We start from the raw sequence: 26,436 nt of genomic DNA, 5'->3' as shown, positions 1-26,436 counted from the left end.
ATATTCTTCAAAGGAAAACTTTGAGAATATGTTTCATTACCTTTTTTTCTTTCATTTGTTTGGGTTTTGCTATTTTATTTCAAGTTTTAAAGATGCGGCTCAACCGGAAATATGCATCGAAATCGATTTTGGCATTTATTAAATCATGACAACAAACTGAAGAAGGAAGTTAACTTACTCAATGAACCTCTAAAATTATCATGAGATTCCTTATCGCATCGTTGTTATATTTATCAGGTAATACAAATAAACCATGTATTTTTATGTATTATTGATTTATTAAGAAGATTTTAGACATGACAGTCCCCTTATAAAAGGAAATTGCGCACGTTGATTCACCTATATTCACTTGCAAGTTTCAGCACTTGAATTATTACATAATGCATCATAATGGAGGATTTTATCCATGATGGTCATTGTAATATTACTTAGCTTGCAATTCTTAATGATGTTAATCAACAGAGAAGACATTTTCATTTGACTTTGAACCCCCACTCCCAATCCCCAGCTCATGTGTGTAGACCCCTTCACAGTGATACTGCTCCTTTGCAGGGAAAAATGACATAGTTTAGGGAAATATAATGTAATGTCAATTGTATTATTTATGTCATTTAATAATCTGCCTGCTTAAACTTCAGCAAATTGCATCATTTTGCCCTGCAAGAGAGCAGTACTGCAGGTAACTGCAGTACTGCGGTATTGTGGGAGAGTCAGGCGTACACCTTGAGTGATGTAGCTTGCCTTTCCTCGTCCCCGCATCAGAACATGCTTTTATAATCCTGTGATCACCTTACGTACTGCTTACCTGTGAACATCTATATTAATTATGTTGATGCTGAATGTTTAATGTTTACTTATTGTGTGTCCACTCCAGAAACTGCAAGCCTCCATGCATTCCAAAGAATTCACACTACATATACTGTGGACTCATTAAAATTCGTGGGGGCCAATTTTTGTGGATTGTTTTTTTTTCCTTATTCATGGGGATTTTATTTCGTGGGTGCATCAGTTTTCACTTTTAGTAAAAAAGAATACTCTTTCTAATTTTTTTTTCGTTGTGAATGTAAATTCGTGGGGAAGGGCTACCACTGAATACTTCGAAAACGGAGCGACCACAAATTCTAATGATTCCACAGTATCATTTGTGTTTGAAGTATGTTAAAAAAGATAGCCCCCCTCCCCCTCCAATGTATTCAAACTAAGAGACGAGTTGAATAATTTGAAAATTTTGACGAAGGCAGGGCCTGGTATGTCAAATTGAATCTTCTGCATGTAATGGGATGGGAGAAATAATGAAGGACTAGACTGGGATTCGAACCCAGGCCCCCCCTGAATCTCTAGTCAGGTGCCTCACAAACTGCTGAGCTATCTGGCGCTGGTATTCAAACCGGTCTGACTGTCACACACGCATTCGAATGATTTCATAATTAATATGTTGTGTGCATTATGTCTCTGTATTTTGTAGTCGTGTCGGCGGTGGAAGATGAAGCTTGCACGGACTGGAGACAGATGGTGGAGGGACTGAACACCTACTCCAGGTCATCTTCCTCCTCATCCGGAATGGAGCTCCACTGTACATACCACCCAGAGAAATGTGAACAGGCGGACTGTGTGGGGAAGATGAACGTCCCCTTAGTGAGTACACCAGGGGTCAAAAAGGGGTCAGAGAGGCAGCCTAGGTTTATTGTTTTAGTCATTGCTGTGTAAAAAAAAAAAAAACAGCACTATTTTAATCGCTGTTTGTAGAAAATTAGCATTGATTGAGTGACCGTTTGTTAAAAAAAGTAGCTTTGAATAAGCCTAGTGGCTGTTTATTAAAATGAAGCTTTGATTTATTCACTGTTTGTAAAAAACCACAAAACAGCATTAATATTTACTTGTTATCACTGTCAATGCAGACAGCAGGATTGCAATATAATCTGTCATTACAGAAAGGCTGAAAGCAGCATTCAGCTATGCATTATTATTACAAGATGCAGCATTGATTAATTTAGAATACTTATAATTACAGGATACAGCATTGATTTTTTTTTTCAAGAAATTAATCTAATTTCTATCAATGTTATACTTATAACAAGGTATTATTTTATTTCGGAATAATTATTTTCCTCGGAATTCACCTTTTTCCTGATGGAATATTGTAATTGGCCCTAATAGCCTTAGTTACATGAAAAAAAATATAAATCCATGAGATAGTGTGATTTTAGCAGTGGCAGGGGTAATGGAGAAAAATACATGATTTTCTATGCTCTGAATTTATATACCAGTATTTATCTTATTTATTTGTTTTAATTTATTCTATTTATTTGTTTTGTAATTGTTTGTTTGTGCTTTATTTGATAAATTTTCATTTGTATAAATCAGATTTGTACGACAAATCTCCTAACATCTTCCGGTAGAAAAGGGGGGGGGGTTAGTTTTTCACTGAAAAACTAACCCCCTTAGTTTTTCAGTGAAAAGCTAACCCCCCCCCCCCCATTCGCGTAAAATCCAGCTGCCTTTCAATTTAGACATTAATATTTGATCTGTAATACGTAAATCATCTCCACAAGCTGTAAATTCGCCACTATAACATCGTAGATGTTGACTGGAAGCAACACTACACTCCTCAAATCTAAACTTACAATGAAACGAAGTGAAGTAGCCTTTGTATGCGACAATGCTTGGCTAAAACGCGATGGCTACGATCGAGACGTACATAATCCAAACTGCGGTCGCGGCAGTTAAGAAATTCACCGAATTCCGAGTTACAATAAAACATCATAGCTATAAGCTGGACGTTATTTACATGACAAGTTCCAACAAACACTGCATCCATTGCCACAGAAGATTTACCGATCCGCGTCACTTCCGTGTTCGTGACGTCATATATTCTGTTTGCACTGAGAGTTGAAATTGATCGGCGGATCATGAATTAAGCCTGAAATATCTACGAACTTAAAATTGAATACATCTTATCAGTCCCTGGCGACATGAAAATAAATATAATTTCAGCGGGGTTTACATGCTAAGTGTTTACACATTACTTAAGTAGAAATACTAACGTAACAAGTATATTTTCTCATATTTTACAGGTACATGTACTCTATAACAGTACGGTATATAAATAACGTATATATATCTTGAACAGGTATTTATATGTGTTGTTCAAGTTGTATTCATTAATTTGATTTTTTAATTACCATATTATTTCAGTTTCTGCATGTGATTACAGTACAAGAAGTACGTTTTTTTTTACATATACTACATGTATAATAGGCATCTCTAACATTATAGGAATGATGGACGTTTTGAATGCATGTATCTTCTTTAGTCAAACTACACAAATAAGCAGTGGTGTGTAGACATGAATAAACGTCTCTCTGTATTTAACCTGTTGGGTTCATCATTTCTTTTAAAAAAATTCCATAATAACGTTTCTAATATAATGCATTCTTGACGCAGTACGTTGAATCACATAATGCATTAGCGTGATCGTAATATTCATTCATTTTAATTTTATATTTGTAACATGCAGATATTAAAATTATATTGAAAAAAAAAACCACAATGATTTCTATGGAAGTCTGCGATGTACGTTGTTATGAGTTGTGATAGAATTATGGGCTCATTGTAATTCTTCATTTTAATATTCCTTTTTTTTTTATTTCCATAGCTGGAGACATTTTCCATCACCTAAGTAAAATGCTGCGTCAGTGGTCTGGCAGAAACTAAAGAGTTCTTTTCAAAATATTAATTCAAAGTTTTGAAGTTTCAGGATCCGCCCATGAATATTTCTGCCAACTAAAGTGTCGATTTTAGTGTGCAAGTCTTCCAAAACTTCTTCAAACTGACGTATAGCCTACTGTTACGTCACGAAGCTAGAACTGGAGATGTTCAGAGGCATTTGCGAGCACCGGTTGCAGGCAGAGAGAGAGAGAGAGAGAGAGAGAGAGAGAGAGAGAGAATATTAAATGATTTTTATGCATGCATACATTTATTTTCAGAACTATGATTTAAGCATGTTAAACGGCATATATATGTACATACATGTGAATGCATGAAACATACGTACATGATTGAAGATTGAATATTAAATAAAAATTAAATTCACAGGAAACAGATTCGTTGGAAAACGCTAGTTGAATTTGGACCATAAAATAAGTACGTGTATTATGTGCTATGTAGATTCTTAAAAAAGATGAATTTTTACTGGATCTTTCATAAAAAAGAAATCAATCACTTTTAGGTTTATAGTCTTAACATGCTTTTAATAGATTTCAATCCCGTAAACTGCAAATACGCATAAAATCAGATTTCATTTCCATGACATTGTGTGATAAGTGTCATACCGGTCTGACTGTAGCAAATGAGTGATTACCCCCCCCCCCCTACCCCCCCCCCCCCCACTCCCTTCCTGTCTATAATTAAATAAAGAATACATTTTTGCCATTCAAAGACACTTAAAACACCTTTCACAATAATCGAAGTTTTTATCCGGGTACTTTTGAAGTCCCTTGCAATGCAAAATCTTCTTGTGAATTTTTTCTATTTAAAAAACAACAACAAAACAAAACATGAGCTTTCATTGAGATTCTTACCTAGACCATCAATGGGCACCACTTACAACAAGATTTGAATATCGTATTTTTTTATTTATGTTCTACCACACTGAGCTGACCTTTTAGGGAAAAAACCCGTCATATTTTAATAACGTATATTTTTACTTATATATACTCTTCAAATCTAGTGACACGACTGGAGCAGGGATCCAAAGCAGGCAAATATACCAGGATAAGCAGCTCAAACACAGTAGAAAGCAAATTTAAGGCGTCGAAAACGTCGGGGGGGGGGGTGGTCAGGCCAGCCCCCCTCCCCCCAACTTTTCTCGCAGCAAACATCATTTTTCTTTAATTTACATATAAAAAAAATGAAGTATCACGAAGTTGCCCCCCCCCCCCCCCTTCCAATTTTTTGGGGGAGTATCTATTAGAATTTGAAATGAAAATAAGGAAATTTAAGAGTGATATTGAAGATTGAAGGTATCGGTACCCCGCCCCCCCCCCCCCCTCCCTCCACACACACACATGTCATGATTTGGGGAATTTGCCTTTTTTCCGTTTTGCTTGTCAAGATTTTTGATGATAGGTCTATGCAATTTCGATGCACTGTAATTAAAGGTATTTTGTCTAAACTCCTTTATTTTTTAAACCGGTATAAGCTGCAGGTCTGTAGCATCCGGTCTAAAAACAATTCGGTTGGAGGATCGGAATTTTAAGACCAAAAGTTACAGACCTTCAGATATGTATACCAATATCACATTGTACCACTGAGGAAAAAAACCATTAATTCCACTTTCATCAGTCGGGACCTAGGCTTCGGATTTTTGGGGGGTTTTATAGAAATACCTTATTTTTCCCGGTGATACATAAAAATGGAATTATATCATGTGTTTGATTGACAGATAAAGGTCTACCCATTTATTTTTTTAGGGGGGGGGATATCAACTGTTTAACATTTATTAAAAGCGGTTTTATACAAGTCTTATAATTATTTTAATAAGATTGATGGTTAAAAAAAGGTCCATGCTATATTCAAAACACGGGACTTGTGGGTCGGAAGTTACATGTATATATCCATTGTGCTACATAGATGACTGCTAAACTAACCGATAGATGCCGAGTTGAATTTAGGGCGTTTCCTCCCGGGACAGGAGCTGATTTTTTATGAGATTAAACAAAAATGTATGATATGTCTGACTATCCCAGTTTTGTAACAATGCCAGGTCATTTGAATTTTTGATGTTGTTTCTGGAGGAAAGGGAGGGGGGGGGGGTGGGGGACCGGGCTTGATTTCAAACGCATGTGCAACTTAAATACAAAGTCTAATACAATGTAGTATACATTTACCTTGCGGGGTGTACGTGTTTTTTGCTGCTAGTAAATGAAGAGTTGACAAATGGCAAACCGGCAAACATCCGAAATCTTGACCAAAAAAAAAACAACCCAAAAAACAAAACAAAACAAAACAAAAACATCAATAAAGGAAAATAAATAAAGCTTTTTATCCTATTACAACTACAACACTTTTCTCGCCATTGTCTTTTGTGGTTTAAAACAGGTGCATCTGGAGTGAACGCTCAATTGTTTTATATATATTAAACATTACACCCAATTTAATTATTCCGATCGGGACTTTTCATTTAGTAAAAGAAATTACACCATATTTTAATTTGTGCGACCTAATAAATTCCCAAAGATGAGCAGCTTCAAAACATATTAAATTTTCTTTTAAAAAAAAACGTATGAGCTACTAAAGCTTTATTTACTGGTTATACAGGCTATGGAACTTGGTGCATGGGTTGGTAAACAACTCGATCATCGTCATCGTAACATGGCTGCCTTTTCATTCCAGATTCTTATGGATCACATTGTTTTCTTTTACAATAATTTTTTGAAATTAAGTACAATGTGCTGAGCTATATTTTTTTAAGCAGAATTAATTTACTGCATTTATTCACTTGTGCTTTACGCACGTCTGTTTAGAGAAAATTTGGACGACACAGACTTCGATGTAGAACGTACAGTTCAACTGTTAGATTGGACTGAATCATTTCCGTATAAATCGCGTCATACAGACATTAAGAACAATAGGTTATTCCAATTAAGATCAGTTCTGACAATTTATTTATTTCCTGTGTATTAATTTCCTTCCTGTGTATAGAGATTAGCAGCCCCCCCCCCACCTCACCTGAGATTTACCACCTGACCTGAGATTTTCTACCCGGTAAAAATGCAACATACTCGCATCTTCGAAGGCCTGTACAAGTATTACGAAGGATCATTTTGTCCGTCAATGTAAGGAAAATTCTTATATAGTGTACACGAATACTGGGACTATGGATAGGAAAGCGCACCTGTCTTTATATGCACGCACAACAAAATTATATATATATTCTTTAAATTTTGATCATGTAACTTGATCAACTTGAGCGTGCACAGATTAATGTTTGAATGAGTACGTATAACGCAGGTTCATCTAAATGTATTTCTTATTGGGGCGGTGAATTTGATCGATAAAGGAGGTGGGGGGGGGGGGGGGGGGGGGTAAACACAGATCGCTGCTATAAAATTTATTCTAAAAAATGGCAAAATTATTGGGGCGGCGTAACGTTAACACATAATAATTAAACTGAGAAATTCAATGAACAATCTACCGATGAGGAAGAAGTCCGCAGGTATCCTTTCGATATAAAAACTCTCATGCATACGGTTTATCGCACAGATACGTATATATCACCAGTGTACACATATATAGATATGTAAAGTAGCTGGTGATGCAAAACTGACATGCAATGCTGACATCATTATCAGGTGGAAAGAGAAGAGCATGATGGTGTGTTCGACGAAGACCCAAATTGAATCCTCGGTCCTTTCTGAACTTTAAGCTTAAGGATCCGCTCCAGTCGTCAAAAATCCCAAGATGGCTTTATGTTTATGTGATTTATTTATATACAGCCCTTTAAAGGTGTGCAGAATTAATCTTTCCGATGAGACTGTTATCTAAATTGTACATGCAATTATTGGTTATTCAGCTATATACCAGTATCTAATAATACTATTACGGGGGCTCTCTGCCGTACAGTACTAATACTGGGCCAACGGTGAGCTTATTCTCTTGTTGTTGGACCCAGCCATAGAACCTCCAACACGCCAACACGCGTTTTAGTTTTCAGACTTTAATATAGATTTTACATGAAATATATTTTTACGTGAGTTTGATATGCATCAGCACCGAAGGTCTGATTCCAACTGACTATAATTTACAATTCAGAATAATATATAATGAACAATGGAACAACACAATGAAGGATTAACATAAGAAGTACAGATGTAAGTAAATCAATTATCAAACAGCTATTGAGTGACTCGGGACATTTTAGCAGCATGTACATAAAAGGATTAATATGATGAAAGAAGCTTAAGTGTTAATAAACATAAACAGAAGTCAATTAAAAGATTAGATGTCCATCACTGATTGTGCCTCAGGTGGGATTAATGCTGCGCGGAATTTATAACGTTTATAAAGCAGTTGTCGATATATCTGAAAAGTTTTTGTAACAATTAACACAAGGTCCGAAAAACATAATTTACACAATAATTAAAAATAGTCCGAAAGATTGAATTTCACACCGTGACAATACACATATATTTATGTATTAGTAAAGTTATGTAAATACTAATGTTTGAATGGTTGTCAATGATAGAGCTCTCTAAATAATACAATCCTGGTTTTCTTAAAAGATTAGAAAAAAACTTTTTACATCAAATCCCCTCTCATATTTGACATTAGAGAGGCAATTTAAGCTGCATATCTGGAAGAAAATAAAATACTTTTGTAGAAGTAAAATAAAATAGAGGATCGATTGGCTGCATGGGTTCGAAGAATTGACTCCCATTATTTTTAAGGGGGGGGGGTCTGAAAGTGAGCTCTCGTGCTTTTTGCCTGCATGACGCAATTGGCCTGACGTCTAGACATCAGGCATATTTAAGGTTTGAAAGTTGCATTCTCCAAAACGGTGCAGACAATGTGAGCTAGCAATATTAATATTTTACGTAAGAATGATTAATACATGTATTTATCATATGGCATATAATTAGCAACAATTAGTATTCAAGTAAACGGGAGGTTCACCATATATAAGTGTAATCCTGGTGGAAGGGGGGGGGGGCTGTCACCGCTACAAATTGTTGCCTATTGTGCACCCCTGCGTATGTGTTCGGAATGTTTTCTCTATCGTTGTTAAGTATATAATAAATCCAGAGGTTCTCGAATGAAAGTTCACGAGACTTCACCGATATTTGCTCAGTTCCTTTGAAATTTCGAGCGGAAGTATATGTGTTCGGATAATATTCTCAAAATACGTAAGTTCTTGTCGTTTTTCATATCATATCCTACTTTGATTTATGTTAAAACATGAAAATCTTTCAAGATATGGGGTTTTTTTTCACCACCTAGCGGTAAATTAAACGATGATATTCAGAATAGAGTTATCGGTCGTGTTGAACTACGTGTAGAGTGGTTGAAAATATAAACATTAGCCTTTAGGTTACTTAAAAAAATCATAGCCATGTTTGATGCTTGTTGTGTGCAATACCATGTTTTTAAAAAAAATAATGGGTGTCTGTTTTGCATAAGAACTAAGTATATCAAGACATTTTCAAGAAACATTCTGCATAAAATAGTATATTATGTTTCACTATTGATGCCATTACTACATGTAGGTCAGGCGCGGATGGAAAAAAAACCCTTAGGGGGGGGGGTCTCTACTAAGCATGTTAAATGTTGCAACAGCAGAAAAAACTATTGCTTTTTTTCATTGTCACATTTATTTCTAGAACATATTTTATCCACCAATTAATGGAGATAAAGTTTAAAATCAATAAACCTCGAGATTTTATATTTGATAACAAGTCCCTACTGTAGGCTATAAACAAGAGGCACGATTTTTACTGCGAAAATGAAAGGGTCAATTAAAAACAGGTGGTCTAAAAGTTAAATGACAATAACATTCACATGGATGTTGTATATTATGGTAGAATGTAAGTACGTAGCTGGGCGGAGACATTGCCGCTTGTGATTTGAATGAGAGAGAGAGAGAGAGAGAGAGAGAGAGAGAGTGAATTGAGTAAATTATAAGTGGTGCTGATGAAGGAATAATCATTAGTTATAAACTTGCAAACAAATTAATTAAGGTCTGTTTATAAAAATTACATATATATCCTATATTGGTATAACTTTAAAGCGTTTTAAAGAACTATTGTGAAAATTTCTTTGGCCGCGCGCCGTCGACAACATGTACATGGATAAGAATGACGTAGCTAACCAACTAAATTTCCTAGCATGGAGTCCGAGAATATGGACATTAAATATTTTGAAATGCGAACGAATGATCACTTATGAACATGATGAATTTAGATGTTGTGTAAAGGAAAGGCAACGCAGGTGGATGCTTAGTGGAAAAGTAAAACAATGGCGGACAAATTCGTCCTAAGGTAAAGAATGTTTCAGACTGAGTAACCATGAAGAAAGTTTTATACAAAGTAAGTTTACAACCTATGTTTAATTCCAGGAAGATTCGGCAAACTTTGATTAGAGTACTAACGGTAACACTTGTAATAAAAACAGTTTCTTAAATATTCGTAGTCTTCGATGTTTGACATTACCTCCTCACATTATCTATATATAGACATCGTTGTCTTCAAAGTTTCATAAATTAAAAAAGATATACTAGACCTTGATTTGTCACTTTATAACTATTGTTGACAGATAGTTCGCTAATCTGCCTCATCTAGGCTATAATTTACTCCATTAACCAGTTAACTCTCTCTCTCTCTCTCTCTCTCTCTCAAGTTAAGGTCTAAACTCCGCCCAGCTACGATCTGATTGGACAAAGGTCAGTCAAAACATTACGTAGAAACTTTTGTGGAGTAAGCTACTATTAAACGCTTCAATGTAGTTTGCTGTATCATTATCAACAAAAAATAATCAGTTCGGATTAAAATAAATATATATTCCTAAAGCTGGAATATTTTCTGGAGGAACTGATTCGCTGCATGAAGCGGGGCTTGTCCCGATTTTTTGATCAATTGTTCAATACATGTATTATTAATTATGAAAAAAACTAATTTACATGTACGTGTCATACTAAATGTACATTAAACAATAACTAGTAGTGTGCATCACTATTTTAATTCATACAATTGACTCAAAAAATTCAAAATTCTGTTTCAATACTAAACCAAATGGGCATTTGCGCCCTCTTATTGCCCCATCTTCTTTCTTTGACCCCCTCCCCCCATAGATCCATTGATGGGCTCATTAATGAGTTCATTCAAGGCATCGATGATCTAACCCTTTCGGTGAAAGGCAGAGGGTGAAAGTACACGTTAATGGAACTTCGCGCCATAATAAATTAATATCACATTAGTGGACGAGTCCAAATTGGGATCGTGAGAATACCGCGTGTACACATGTAGCTTTATTTGAAAACAAAAAAAATTCTTATGGTTGGAAATGACAAAAATGGCCTTTGGTTTTGCATCTTTATTTAGCAAATAAAATTTAAATTTTGTCTGTTTTCTCTTCTGCTGTCAAGCCTACAGTTTTTTGATACATGAACAATCCTAAAATAATTTATAATAATAAAATTCTAAAAATCTATGTTTGTTTATTCACCAATTAAAGGGTCATCAAGGGGCATACACATTCAACAACAATATAATCATGATTATAATAAATAGCGGTTGAAATATGTGGAAAGAATGCCCAGATCCACATTACAAGCTTATAGTCAAATTATTGTACTGTATATTTTCGCCCTTATTCAGTTGCAAACGGATTCGCCCCGTCTTGAAATCGCCCGCCCAAAGTTATGCTTAAAGAGACTGAGATATTTTGAGACATTTGAATTCGCCTAGTCTTAAATTCGCCCGCTGACAACGGGGGCGAAATGGGCGAAAATAAAACGGGACGAATATTTCCATATATTGTAGTACGTGCACTAGATGAAAAAAATAAATGTATTTAAATTGATTCTTGATTATACACGTTCCATTTATGAATTTATGAACAGCAGCGAAAATTAAAAAATATATATTTTTTAAAAGATAGCCTAATTTGTACATTTTTCCTATGAAACAATTTTCATTTGTCAGGCAAGCTTTTTGGAAAGCTACATGTATTACTTGTTTAAAAAATAATTGTTTTTTTTTAATGGCATTCTCCCTCCCTCCCCTTCTCTCTCTCTCTCTCTCTCTCTCTCTCTCTCTCTCTCTCTCATTCTCTGTGCAAGCAGTGTCCATAATATTTATGTTTTCTGTAATTTTTATTCAGTCGATCTTCTTTCATGTTCACTGTAGCTTTAAAGTTTATGAGGAACGTAAAGTATCTGAAACCCTTGGCTATAGCAAAGATTATCTTCCTCGTGCATGGGGGAATCACAGTCATTATTATAATTCTGAAAATAAATGTACACATGCATAAAAATCATTGATTCTCTCTCTCTCTCTCTCTCTCTCTCTCTCTCTCTCTCTCTCTGCAACCGGTGATCTTTAATATTCAATCTTCTTCAGTCATGTACGTATGTTTCATGCATTCACACGTATGTACATATATATGCCGTTTAACATGCTTTATCATAGTTCTGAAAATAAATGTATGCATGCATAAAAATCATTTAATATTCTCTCTCTCTCTCTCTCTCTCTCTCTCTCTCTCTCTCTCTCTCTCTGCCTGCAACCGGTGCTCGCAAATGCCTCTGAACATCTCCAGTTCTAGCTTCGTGACGTAACAGTAGGCTATACGTCAGTTTGAAGAAGTTTTGGAAGACTTGCACACTAAAATCGACACTTTAGTTGGCAGAAATATTCATGGGCGGATCCTGAAACTTCAAAACTTTGAATTAGTATTTTGAAGAGAACTCTTTAGTTTCTGCCAGACCACTGACGCAGCATTTTACTTAGGTGATGGGAAATGTCTCCAGCTATATAAATAAAAAAAAAAAGGAATATTAAAATGAAGATTTACAATGAGCCCATAATTCTATCACAACTCATAACAACGTACATCGCAGACTTCCATAGAAATCATTGTGTTTTTTTTTTTTCAATATAATTTTAATATCTGCATGTTACAAATATACAATTAAAATGAATGAATATTACGATCACGCTAATGCATTATGTGATTCAACGTACTGCGTCAAGAATGCATTATATTAGAAACGTGGTATTTCAAGTATTGTCAGTAGATATTAAAATAATATTGATTATTATGGAATTTTTTTAAAAGAAATGATGAACCCAACAGGTTAAATACAGAGAGACGTTTATTCATGTCTACACACCACTGCTTATTTGTGTAGTTTGACTAAAGAAGAAACATGCATTCAAAACGTCCATCATTTCTATAATGTTAGAGATGCCTATTATACATGTATAGTCTGTCCCAAGTTATTGCTTCCATCGCTTTTTGGTGATTTTTAATAAAATTACACATACCTGTGAAAGAAATACAGTTGAAATCGTTAAAAGGGAATATATCCAAGATATCTTCATTGAACAATTATCCCTTTCCACTCAGAAAAATTCACAGGAACGAAAACAGATTCCTTACGGAGATTTATAATGGGGAATGTTTACATCTTTTCTCCATTCGGAATACACTCGGAATACATCGCGCAATTTTTTAACGTTATCATCCGGGCTTATTAATGGCTGTTGCAATGCAAAATCTCCGTAGACTTTCAATTTCGGGATGTGTATTGAAACCTGAAGCGGCAGAGGGGGCGTTTCAAAACAGATAATCTGGACATTTTTTATATTAGTGGATGAACGTAGTTTGAGCACAAAGGTATTTACTATTATTGAAATATCAAGCAAAAAGTGGTGGAAGCAAAAAATCGGGACAGAGTATAGTATATGTAAAAAAAAAACGTACTTCTTGTACTGTAATCACATGCAGAAACTGAAATAATATGGTAATTAAAAAATCAAATTAATGAATACAACTTGAACAACACATATAAATACCTGTTCAAGATATATATACGTTATTTATATACCGTACTGTTATAGAGTACATGTACCTGTAAAATATGAGAAAATATACTTGTTACGTTAGTATTTCTACTTAAGTAATGTGTAAACACTTAGCATGTAAACCCCGCTGAAATTATATTTATTTTCATGTCGCCAGGGACTGATAAGATGTATTCAATTTTAAGTTCGTAGATATTTCAGGCTTAATTCATGATCCGCCGATCAATTTCAACTCTCAGTGCAAACAGAATATATGACGTCACGAACACGGAAGTGACGCGGATCGGTAAATCTTCTGTGGCTTGTTGGAACTTGTCATGTAAATAACGTCCAGCTTATAGCTATGATGTTTTATTGTAACTCGGAATTCGGTGAATTTCTTAACTGCCGCGACCGCAGTTTGGATTATGTACGTCTCGATCGTAGCCATCGCGTTTTAGCCAAGCATTGTCGCATACAAAGGCTACTTCACTTCGTTTCATTGTAAGTTTAGATTTGAGGAGTGTAGTGTTGCTTCCAGTCAACATCTACGATGTTATAGTGGCGAATTTACAGCTTGTGGAGATGATTTACATATTACAGATCAAATATTAATGTCTAAATTGAAAGGCAGCTGGATTTTACGCGAATGGGGGGGGGGGGGTTAGCTTTTCACTGAAAAACTAAGGGGGTTAGTTTTTCAGTGAAAAACTAACCCCCCCCCCTTTTCTACCGGAAGATGTTAGGAGATTTGTCGTACAAATCTGATTTATACAAATGAAAATTTATCAAATAAAGCACAAACAAACAATTACAAAACAAATAAATAGAATAAATTAAAACAAATAAATAAGATAAATACTGGTATATAAATTCAGAGCATAGAAAATCATGTATTTTTCTCCATTACCCCTGCCACTGCTAAAATCACACTATCTCATGGATTTATATTTTTTTTCATGTAACTAAGGCTATTAGGGCCAATTACAATATTCCATCAGGAAAAAGGTGAATTCCGAGGAAAATAATTATTCCGAAATAAAATAATACCTTGTTTTATTTGATTTTTTAAAACATAACAGGATGCAGCATTAATTTGTTCACTATTATTACATTGATTTAGTCACTGATATCACAGGGAGTTGCATTGGTTAAGTCATTTTTATTGCAGGGTACAGCATTGATTTAGTCCCATATTACATGGGGCAGCATTGATTTAGTCCCATTACTATGGGCAGCATTGATTTAGTCGCATATTACTCTGGCCAGCATTGATATAGTCACATATTACTCTGGCCAGCATTGATTTAGTCGCATATTACTCTGGGCAGCATTGATATAGTCACATATCATATGGGGCAGCATTGATTTAGTCACATATTACATGGGGCAGATTTGATTTAGTCATGTAACAGAGCAGTATTAATCATCTCATGTAGTGTTACTACAGGATGCAGCATTAATCTATTCATTAATATTTCAGGCTGCAGCATCGATGTATTACCGGTAATTTCTAACACAGAGAGCAGCATTGGTTAAAAGTCCATTTGTTATTACAGGTGGGGGCGTTAGAGTTCTGTTGGAGGTTGGTGCTGAACCACTGTGATAACCCATTGAGTATGGATATCAGCATCGCCACCAACAAGTACAACATCCACTTTGACCAGCGAGTCCTACACGACCAACGCTATGAATTGCCTGTGGGGAATTTAAGTAATTGTGAGTAGAATTTGATCTTTATTTTGAATTTGATCAGGGTTAAGGTACATGTAATTTTCAATGTCACAACATATATATCTTTTTTTCGTTTACACATATGATAAATTGGGCAAAGTAAATCCTTTTACCCTTTCATGAGCAAAAATATTCTTATGCAATTTCAGAAATTTTTTTTTCAAGTGTATATAGTAGGTGGCCTTAAATATCTAGATTATTTTGTTTGAAAATAAAATGTAAGCATTATAAAAATGAACACAAACAGGCCTTACTTTTACGTATTTTTATTTTACTGACGCCAAAAAATTCTGTCGGATCAATGTGTAAAAAATCTGTTGTGACGTCACTCGAAAGTACGATAACTGTTAGTCTTATGCAATGGAATTACGTTGTGTCAGCAGTATATTTACAATGCATGTACACAGTCTTTTATCTTGTTCTCATGAGAGTGTGAAATGGGAAACCAATCTTACAGGGAACTGCTGGTACGATAAAAACATTTCATTACTGGTCGGAGTACCTGACGCCAAAAAAATCCATTGAATCAATGTGCATCTAGTCCAAATTTTTTTATTCACACGAGCCTTGCCGGTAGAGCTCGCTTTGCTTCCAAAAAATTGATTTAACTATGATTTACAGCATGAAAGGTTACAAAAAAGTAATTCTAGTTTGTTAGCCTAGATTTTGAAATATTATAATACTTGGGTCAGATGATATTATGCAAGATTAAAAGGGGAACAACTTGTTTTAATGGAAAATTTGAGCTATCTCTAATTTTACAAGGCAATAAAATTATTTATCATAATTCTACAGATGTCGTTGGATGTTGGATCGCTACAATTTATTTTTAGCTCACCTGAGCCAAAGTTTGTTTAAATCATGGTCCCCGGGGGTAGGGAGGGGCCACAAGAGGGGGATCAAGTTTTACATAGGAATATATAGAGAAAATTTTTAAAAATCTTCTTCTCAAAAACTATTAGGCCAAAAAAGGTCAAATTTAAATGGAAGCATCCTCAGGTAGTGTAGATTCACGTTTCTTCAAATCATAGTCCCCGGGGGTAGGGTGGGGCCACAATTGGGGGATCAAGTTTTACATAGGAATATATAGAGAAAATCTTTAAGAATCTTCTTTTAAAAACTATTAGGCCAGAAAAGCTCAAATTAAATTGGAAGCATGCTCAGGAAATGTAGATTTAAGTTTGTTTAAATCATGGTCCCCTGGGGTAGGATGGGGCCACAATTGGGGGATCAAGTTTTACATAGGAATATATAGAGAAAATATTTAAAAATCTTCTTCTCAAAAACTACTAGGCCAGGAAAGCTCAACTTTGAGTGGAAGCATCCGCAGGTAGTGTAGATTCAAGTTTGGTTAAATCATGGTCCCCTGGGGTAGGGTGGGGCCACAATAGGGGGATCATGTTTTAAATAGGAATATATAGAGAAAATCTTTAAAAATCCTCTTCTCAAAAACTATTTGGCCAGATAAGCTCAAATTAAAATGGAAGCATCCTCAGGTAGTGTAGATTTAAGTCTGTTCAAATCATGATCCCCGGGGGTAGGGTGGGGCCACAATTGGGGGATCAGGTTTTACATAGGAATATATATAGAGAAAATCTTTAAAAATCTTATTCTCAAAATCTATTAGGCCAGATAAGCTCAAATTAAAATGGAAGCATCCTCAGGTAGTGTAGATTCACGTTTCTTCAAATCATAGTCCCCGGGGGTAGGGTGGGGCCACAATTGGGGGATCAATTTTTACATAAGAGTATATAGAGAAAATCTTTTAAAAAAATTCTTTTAATAACTATTTGGCCAAGAAATCTCAAATTGGCATGTAACCATCCTCAGATAATGTAGATTCAAGTTTGTTCAAATCATGGTCCCTGGGGGTAGGGCGGGGCCACAATGGGGGATACCTTTTTATATATAGAGAAAATCTTTAAAAGTCTTCTCAAAAGTATTAGGCCAGGAAAGCCCAAATTTGAGTGGAGGCATCCCCAGATCGTATAGATTCAAGTTTGTTTAAATAATAGTCCAGGGGTAGGGTGAGGCCACAATGGGGGATGAAATTTTACTTAGTAATATATAGAGAAATTCTTTCAAAATCTTCTTTTTAAAGACTATTTGGCCAGAAAAGCTTAAACTTGTGTAGAGGCATCCTCGGGTAGTGTAAATTCAAGTTTGCAAAATCACAAGTGGTAGGGCGGGACCGTGATGGCGGTTTGAATTTTTACATAGGAATATATAGAGAAAATCTTTAAAAATATTCTGGGAAAGATTTTGGTCCAAAACTCAGTACTTAGTGTGAAAGCACAGGTTATGAGATTAAAGGTAGATTTAAGTTTGATGAAACCATGATTCCCTAGAGAATAGTGGGGCCACGAAATGGGGGGGGGGGGGTTTATAGGAATAGAAAAAAATATTAGAGGTACAACAACAAAAGGGGCTTGGTATTTACCAAAAAATAAGAGGTGGATAAAAATTGGCAGATTTTCAATTTTTTTTTAGCAAGATCTACTGTACTCAGTTGTCAAGATATTTTGATACTGTAATGCTAATTTGATCAGAATTAAGGCAATTGTTGCTCAGGTGAGCGATGTGGCCCCTGGGCCTCTTGTTTCTTAGTTACTATATAAAATTTGCAAATCCTATCCCCCCCCCCCCCCCCACCAAAAAAAAAAAATGAAAATTATATATCCTATTTAAAATTTCAGGGTAAATAAGTCATTTCACCAAACTTTACTGTAGTGAAAAAATATTCAGAAATTATATGCTGCTCTAAAACAAATAAAAAAAAAATCATCTAAAAATTTATACTTCCCTTTTATCATTGAAATCGGAAATGTTGCACCAAATACTCAATTGAAATTACAGTTGCTGTACTAAAAATTAGAATGAGATTAATTTTTGGAACTTTTTTATGGTAGAGGAATTTTTTTGAATATTATGAAGAGAGATGTGCTATTACATTGAAAGGGATGGATATTTGTGGTCATTTATAGAATAGAATATTAAGGTGGAATAACACATCGTCATAAAATGGCTAAACTCTGATTGAAACATTTTGATTTATTAAAAGGATTTTATCGACGGCAACATATTACTTACCTCATAGCCAAGTGGATAAAGTGTCGGGCTTGTGATCTGTACATATGGAGTTCGACTCCCACAGGGGCTTTTGTTGTTACTTACTGAATTGATTTTTTTAGATATTCATTTTTTATCCCCAATTTGCAAATTTTTCGCTTATTTGACATATGTATAGTTTATTTATCATTATATCTTTCATAATCAAATAATTTACAGTTAATTTGAGTGACTTTTTCAAGGTGTGTTATTCCACCTTAATCTTCTTGATAAGAAGAGCTCTGTATATTTTTTTTTTTTTGCTAAAAGATTTTGATGTTTTCTGTACTTTACCTTTTATGCCTAAGCAAACCACATCTAAAGTATCTATCTGATAGGCAATTTGTTGACTATTTGGCCTCATTAAATCAGGTGTGATTTTTTACCTGCAGATTTGCCTAAGTTGCCTGGTACTTCTCAGAAGGAGTTCCTGAGTATAACCTTAGAGAAAGTCAATGCCACAGCAGTCAGGATAGGGGTAAGATTTATAAAAAGTTACCCTGCAATGAATGTGTCATATTTTTTAACTCAAACTAAGTAAAATAAATAATTGAAATCAATAAGTCATCATGTTCTTCAAGAAACACAACAACTACGAGACTTGAGAAAGCCATGTGTTTAAGCATAATTGGATATTTAGTGTAATGCAAGCTGCAGGAACTCTCCTCCTATATGCATTTCAGGTTAAATGATGTTCTTCTTCATATACCAAAACGAAAATCATTGCTGTCGTGATCATAACTAAACACAGCGCCTCGAAACTAGTTGGCGTCCATTTGCAATTGCTATGATTAAATCTGAATCATCGCAATGTTTGCAATAATGTTCTTACTATATTAAGTCAAGCGTTTTATTGACTTGAGTATCTTAAATGCGGTCCTAAATCCGGAATTTTTTTTCCGGAATAAGCAAGCGTGTTATCGAAATTTTATCTTATTCATTTATTGATAAAAATGGGCAATGCGCAATGTGAAATCAGATGGATGCAGGTCTAAGAACCAAGGAATTAATTTTTGATGGCCTGGTGAAAATGTATTTAATTTTATAAATCCTCTTATCTACATCCACAGTAGGGATAAACTTAATGTACAGTTTATAATAAATAAGATGTCCATGGATCGTTCTACCTAAATTGTATAATTTATTACCATCAAGGCCTGTGGGCCTGCTGTTTATTTTCATTAAAATAAATCTTTGAAATAATGTCCCTTCAAACCTTTTAGAAATTGACATGCTAGGAAAATTAGCCCTCAGGAAAATTACTGATTTTACAGTAATTAGAATAAAAGTATTAATCAAATCCTCTCAGTCCTTTGATTTTACATGCCACTGAATTTTTATAAAATTGACAATGAAGGAGAATTTGCCCCACAAAAATTACTGATTTTACAAAATTTAGAATGTATCAGTACTTTCAGTGCTTTGATTTTACATGCCTATAAATCTTTATGAAATTGACAAAATTAGCCCCTGCAATAGTTACTTATTTTACAGTAATTGGAATGTGTCAGTACTTTCAGTGCTTTGATTTTTACAGGCTAAGCTGTCTACTGAGTTGTGCTATGGTACCTTTGGATGTACTGTCACAGCCAACATTCCTGTCTTGTCCAAAACGGTGGTCCGGGTCTCAAAATGTACCAAAGTCACCCAAACTCCGACCCCCACCAGCAACTGTTTCAACAGGAATGGCAGCAGTTCTGGGGGGAAAAGTAATACTACAATTGATGGGGGTGGTATTAAATGGAGCGATTTGTTTACCACTACGAAGATGCCACCGCACAGCACTGTGAAGTCACGTATGTATTGTTGTATTATGGGAAATCAGGGTAATCAATGATTTCAGTAGTTACAGAGTTGATTAGAGACTCAGTATGAACTGGTCCAGGAGTAGATGTATGTGTTGATCGGGATTCAAATTTCATAAATTTACACAGCAAAATTACTGAAAATAGGCCTCAGACCCCCCAGCCAAATTAGTGATTTTAGATCCGAACATGAGATTTCATTGTGAGATGTTCTACCTCTTGTATCTTTTAGCAACCTATGGCAAAAACTGCTCCATTTCACTGTTAGTGGACCAGTGTGGAGAAACCGAGATCTGTAAGCTGGGATCGTGTGAGTGCTTCACTCCATTGTACCCTATGTGTATGTACACTGGACTTTGTGAGACTGAAGGTAGGACTAATAGCAAGGGAGTTCATCAGTTGCTGGGGTTTAGGTAGCCATTTAGTAGATACATGTAATTGCAACCATGGATACAGTATACAGGGAAATATTTGCCCCCCTTTTATTTCCTCCCCTTTCATCATTATTGTCATCTGGCAAAATTTAAGACTGGGGGAATTCAAATGTCTCTAACCATATCTCTTATACATATAACAGTACACAATTGTGTTTAAGTTAATTCAACATGTTCAAGACTGGCCAAAACTGTATGCAAGTGTAGAATGATAAAAAAAATATGGGGAAAAAATAATACTGTTTAATAATATTTCATAAGGGAGGTATTTTGGTAACAATTTGAAAATGAGAGCTTTTTCTTCTTGCTTGAATTTAAAGGGGAAGGAAACTAAAAATATGCTGTACAATAAATCAATTAATTTTCATCTATTATAATTGTAAATCGTATTTATTTTCATTAAAAACCCTGGAACAATGAATAAATCAAGAAAATCGATCGCTTAATTTAAATTTCCCGCCGCCATGGGGGCTGCCATTGAACTTTATGACGTCACACCATCTATTCCGGTTTGTCTTATCAACATAACATCAGTACATTCGCTCTAAATGACAATTTTGGGAAAATTTTAAACAATATTGATTTGAGACCGTTCTTTTACCTTTGCAAACAAAAAACTTATGTCAAATGGAGCATGTTCGTTGAAATCTAAAAGCGGAGGTTAGTGTCGGAGAAATCTCCGCGTAAATGTGGAAATTGTCAACAGATGCCAAGTATCATAGAAAACGTCTGCCGTCGTTATTTCGACATGGTAATTCCGACTTTAAAGAATGAATTTTAAACATCCCGATTACAATTATAACATTTATTCAGTTAGCGAAGAACTTGACTTGGAATAAAAAATTTAATCGAGGTCGTTTTCAACTTTGAATGATAGCAGATTAACAGCTGCCATTTACTTATAAAAATGCATCTATTTATGCATACAATAATACATGTATTTATTCTTTAGATTGACGTGTGAACTCAAACATTATCAATTTTGTTTAGTCGATTATTTGAGTAACACAAAGGCATAAACCAGCATTAATTATATTCAGAGCACTGTGTACATTCATTTGTATATGTAAACCAAACCGGAATAGATGGTGTGATGTCAAAATAATTAATTTTTCTGGTTTTTAATACAAAAGAGTTCTACATCATGTCAGCCTCCAGTAAATACGATTTCTCCAACTTCAAAGGTTCATTAAAGCTTAATTACGTATTTTATTTTCAAAACAGCATGACCACATGTGATAATTTATACCACTTTATTAAGATAAATAAATTATGTTTTTGACTTTCCTTCCCCTTTAATTTTGCCGACCTCTTTTCACATCCAATTTTGCTTTCAAGTTTATTGGGGTATATATCATGTTTTATGAAATATACCCAGAGTATTGTAATGTACAATAAAGTACTTCCCTCTGTTGATGAACTTCAAGCTAAATATTTCAATAAAATACATATTATAACAGGTTTTATAAAATATGTTTCTGTTTTCCTTTTGCAGAACAGTGTGAGAAACACATTATTCCAGATTTTATTAAGAAAAGCAGCCAAGTAGCTCCTCAAGATAACGGCTCCAGTTCAGGTCCCACCAACAGTAAGTGATCAATCAGAACTCTTGTACCTTACCACCAACAGTAAGTGACCAATCAAAACTCTTGTACCTTACGATATTAGTCAACTGATTCCTTGACCCTGAAATTCCAAACCCTGAACAATAAACGGGCTTTATTTTAGTATGCTTTTTTGTGCACAGTTAAGGGTTGTAGGCTCCTAGCTTAGTATATTCAACCAAACACATATTTTTCACAGGTGATAACGTTAATGCTCAGTCATAAGTTCACCCTAAATGTTTGTTCAGCAATGAGAAATCCTTAGAATGTAACCTCATTAAATTATTTTTTTTCCTGTCAAGATTTTGTTTTAAACTTAAATTTATCCACCAAGGGACATAACTTTTTAGCTCACCTGAGCCAAAGGCTAAAGTGAGCTTTTCTGATCACAATTTGTCCATTGTCTGTCGTTGTCGTCGTCGTTGTTGTCGTCGTCGTTGTAAACTTTTCACATTTTCATCTTCTTCTCAAGAACCACTGGGCAGATTTCAACCAAATTTGGCACAAAGCACCACTAGGTGAAGGGGATTCAAGTTTGTTCAAATGAAGGGCCACGCCCTCTTTAAAGGGGAGATAATTGAGAATTATTGAAAATTTGTTGGTATTTTTCAAAAATCTTCTTCTCAAAAATTAATCGGCCTGAAAAGCTTAAACTTGTGTGGAGGCATCCTCAGGTAGTGTAGATTCAAGTTTGTTCAAATCATGGTCCCCGGGGGTAGGGAGGGGCCACAAGAGGGGGATCAAGTTTTACATAGGAATATATAGAGAAAATCTTTAAAAATCTTCTTCTCAAAAACTAATAGACCAGAAAAGCTAAAATTAAAATGGAAGCATCCTCAGATAGTGTAGATTCAAGCTTGTTCAAATCATGGTCCCCGGGGGTAGGTTGGGGCCACAATTGGGGGATCAAGTTTTACATAGGAATATATAGAGAAAATCTTTAAAAATCTTCTTCTCAAAAACTATTAGGCCAGAAAAGCTAAAATTAAAATGGAAGCATCCTCAGGTAGTGTAGATTCAAGATTGTTCAAATTATAGTCCCCGGGGGTAGGGCGGAATATATAGAGAAAATCTTTAAAAATCTTCTTCTAAAAAACTTTTAGGCCAGGAAAGCTCAAATTTAAGTGGAAGCATCCTCAGATAGTGTAGATTCAAGTTTGTTCAAATCTTAGTCCCTTGGGGTAGGGTGGGGCCACAATTGGGGGATCAAGTTTAACATAGGAATATATAGAGAAAATCTTTAAAAATCTTCTTCTCAAAAACTATTAGGCCAGGAAAGCTCAAATTTGAGTGGAAGCATCCTCAGATAGTGTAGGTTCAAGTTTGTTCAAATCATAGTCCCCGGGGTAGGGTGGGGCCACAAGAGGGGGATCAAGTTTTACATAGGAATATATAGAGAAAATCTTTAAAAATCTTCTCAAAAACTATTAGGCCAGGAAAGCTCAAATTTGAGTGGAAGCATCCTCAGATAGTGTAGATTCAAGTTTGTTCAAATCATAGTCCCCGGGGTAGGGTGGGGCCACAAGAGAGGGATCAAGTTTTACATAGGAATATATAGAGAAAATCTTTAAAAATCTTCTAAAAAACTATTAGGCCAGGAAAGCTCAAATTTGAGTGGAAGTATCCTCAGGTAGTGTAGATTCAAGTTTGGTAAAATCATGGTCCCTCTGGGTAGGGTGGGGCCACAATTGGGGGATAAATTTTTACACAGAAATATATAAAGAAAATCTTTAAAAAAATTCTTTTAATAACTATTAGGCCAAGAAAGCTCAAATTGGTGTGTAACCATCCTTGGATTATTTAGATTCAAGTTTGTTCAAATCATGGTCCCTGGGGGTAGGGCGGGACCACAATGGGGGATAAATTTTTATAAATAGAGAGAATCTTTAAAAATCTTGTTCTCAAAACTATTAGGCCAGGAAAGCCCAAATTTGAGTGGAAGCATCCCCAGATCATATAGATTCAAGTTTGTTTAAATAATAGTCCAGGGGTAGGGTGAGGCCACAATGGGGGATGAATTTTTACATAGGAATATATAGAGAAAATCTTTAAAAATCTTCTTTTTAAAGACTATTTGGCCAGAAAAGCTTAAACTTGTGTAGAGGCATCCTTGGGTAGTGTAAATTCAAGTTTGCAAAATCACAGTCCCTAGTGGTAGGGCAGGGCCATGATGGCGGTTAGGGGTATATAGGATAGAGAAAAATCTTCTTACAGGTACAACAACAAAAGGGGCTTGGTATTTACCAAAAAAAGAGGTGGATAAAAATTTGCAGATTTTCAATTTTTTTTAGCAAGATCTACTGTACTTAGTTGTCAAGATATTTTGATACTGTAATGCTAATTTGATCAGAATTAAGGCAATTGTTGCTCAGGTGAGCGATGTGGCCCCTGGGCCTCTTGTTGGAAGTGTGGATTCAACAATGGGTAAAAATATTAAATTGGAAATTATTTCAGTCGTTTTTTTGTTTTTTTCTGACAGAGACAGCTTTGATCGTTGGCTCAACTTTGGGAGGAATTGTGTTGATTGCAATCATTGCGGGAATTATTTTGGTTCTGATGAAACGTGGTGGATCTCGTTATCGAGCGCATCAGCTGCTTCTGACAGAAGATGACACAGACAACATCATCTAGATGTAACCTCAAATCTGATTGGTTGATTATCGGTGACACAGACAACATTTTCTTGATGTCATCACTAATCTGATCGGACGATTTGCAGTGACATGACAACAACATTTTGATGTCTCCACAAATCTGATTGGATGATTATCAATCAGATCATTTCACATTTCTATAAGACATTTTCTACTGTTCAATCATTTAATGATTTTTTTCTTTGGAAGTGAAAGTGATGCTATTATAATGGTTGTGTTTAAATAATTTACCATAATGAGATTTTCATTAATTATCAAGATTATTTTTTTGTTTTTGGGTTGAAAACATTGCAAAAAGATCTCAAAAGTATGCAGTGTCTGATAAAGCACTGTTATTATAATTTTTTTAAAGGCATTGTGGTAGATGTATTCATTTATTTACTAGGATTTTGTTTATAAAACTTGCATCTACATAGCAGTATAGATTCTCAGTGTGTTCCTGTTTTTTATTTAAATTTTGGAGAAAAGAAATTTCATGAAAAAAAAAAAATGTTCATTATCCTTAACTTTCATCATCATCATCATCATCATCATCATCATCATCATTATCATCATCATCATCATCATCATCATCATCATCATCAAACAAACACTAGTAATTTGGTCAGTCATACCTGATCAATAATTGTGTTTATACTCTATACTAAACAATCCACTGTCTGGTCTGGTACCATTCTCTTGCTATTGTATGACACTATTTGGTTTTATTTGATACCTTTAGACAAGTAAGATTGTTGGTTAACTATATTGATCCACAATTTGAGCTGATTTCTTTGATAGGTTCAGGTTTTAAGGGTTGTATTATTAAAAAATGATGAAATTAATATTTTTATCACTATAACATCCATTTTTTTCTTTTTAATTTTTTCGAATTTTCAATCTAGTGGTCTGCCACATGCCTCAAAGTGCTTCAATCTTCCATCTTTCATTTATCTATCATTCCACCTGCAATCTTCAAAGGTTAAAACCCAATCCATTTGGTTTGAGCATATTTTATCGTTTCATTATTCTGTCATACACAAATGGTTCAAATAAAAGCTCTTACAACATACTGGAACTGGGTTCTTAACAACATCCATCTACATGTACATTCAAGCCATATCATCCATTGTTTAATTTTTTTCGAAGATCTGGTGTTACTGCAAGCTTTGTTTTTTTTTTAACTCATTGAGTTATTGATTCTATTTACTTGTCAGCTTACTTCATAACCTCAATTCATAAATAGTTAATATCATAATCAAACACATATCAAGTTCATAATTGTTCTTTGCTGTGTGCAATGATAGTATGTACAAGCGATTTAATCCATAATCATAATTTATTCATCCACTTCTCTCTCCATCCATCAGTTATATCTTTATCCAATTTTGACTGGAATAAAAAAATGACGCAACCATAAGTGAACAACACACAACACTGCTCATTTCCTAAATGGTGTTTGGTGTGTGTTTATTCAACATGTATATATATTATTCTTAATATCAATATAGATCTGAATATTACTATAGATTCCTAATTAAACACAAGGAATTGACTTT

The 26,436-nt window shown here is 34.8% G+C and overlaps 1 protein-coding gene across 1 annotated transcript; it reads left to right on the top strand.

Annotated features, from left to right (window-relative positions):
• The first annotated feature begins 76 nt into the window (after positions 1 to 76).
• Positions 77 to 25,467, top strand: LOC105321450 (uncharacterized). The gene is made up of 8 exons (XM_011419714.4): positions 77 to 237; positions 1,466 to 1,635; positions 15,119 to 15,278; positions 18,794 to 18,879; positions 19,939 to 20,197; positions 20,439 to 20,576; positions 22,136 to 22,228; positions 24,724 to 25,467. The coding sequence occupies exons 1-8, from the start codon at positions 201 to 203 to the stop codon at positions 24,873 to 24,875; spliced, it is 1,095 nt and encodes a 364-aa protein (XP_011418016.3). The 5' UTR covers positions 77 to 200; the 3' UTR covers positions 24,876 to 25,467.
• The last annotated feature ends 969 nt before the right edge of the window (positions 25,468 to 26,436 follow it).

The sequence above is a fragment of the Magallana gigas genome, chromosome 1 (genome assembly GCF_963853765.1).
Source record: "Magallana gigas chromosome 1, xbMagGiga1.1, whole genome shotgun sequence".
NCBI lineage: Eukaryota > Metazoa > Mollusca > Bivalvia > Ostreida > Ostreidae > Magallana > Magallana gigas.
The sequence above is the reverse complement of the archived record's forward strand: the minus strand, read 5'-3'. Positions and strand labels throughout refer to the sequence as shown.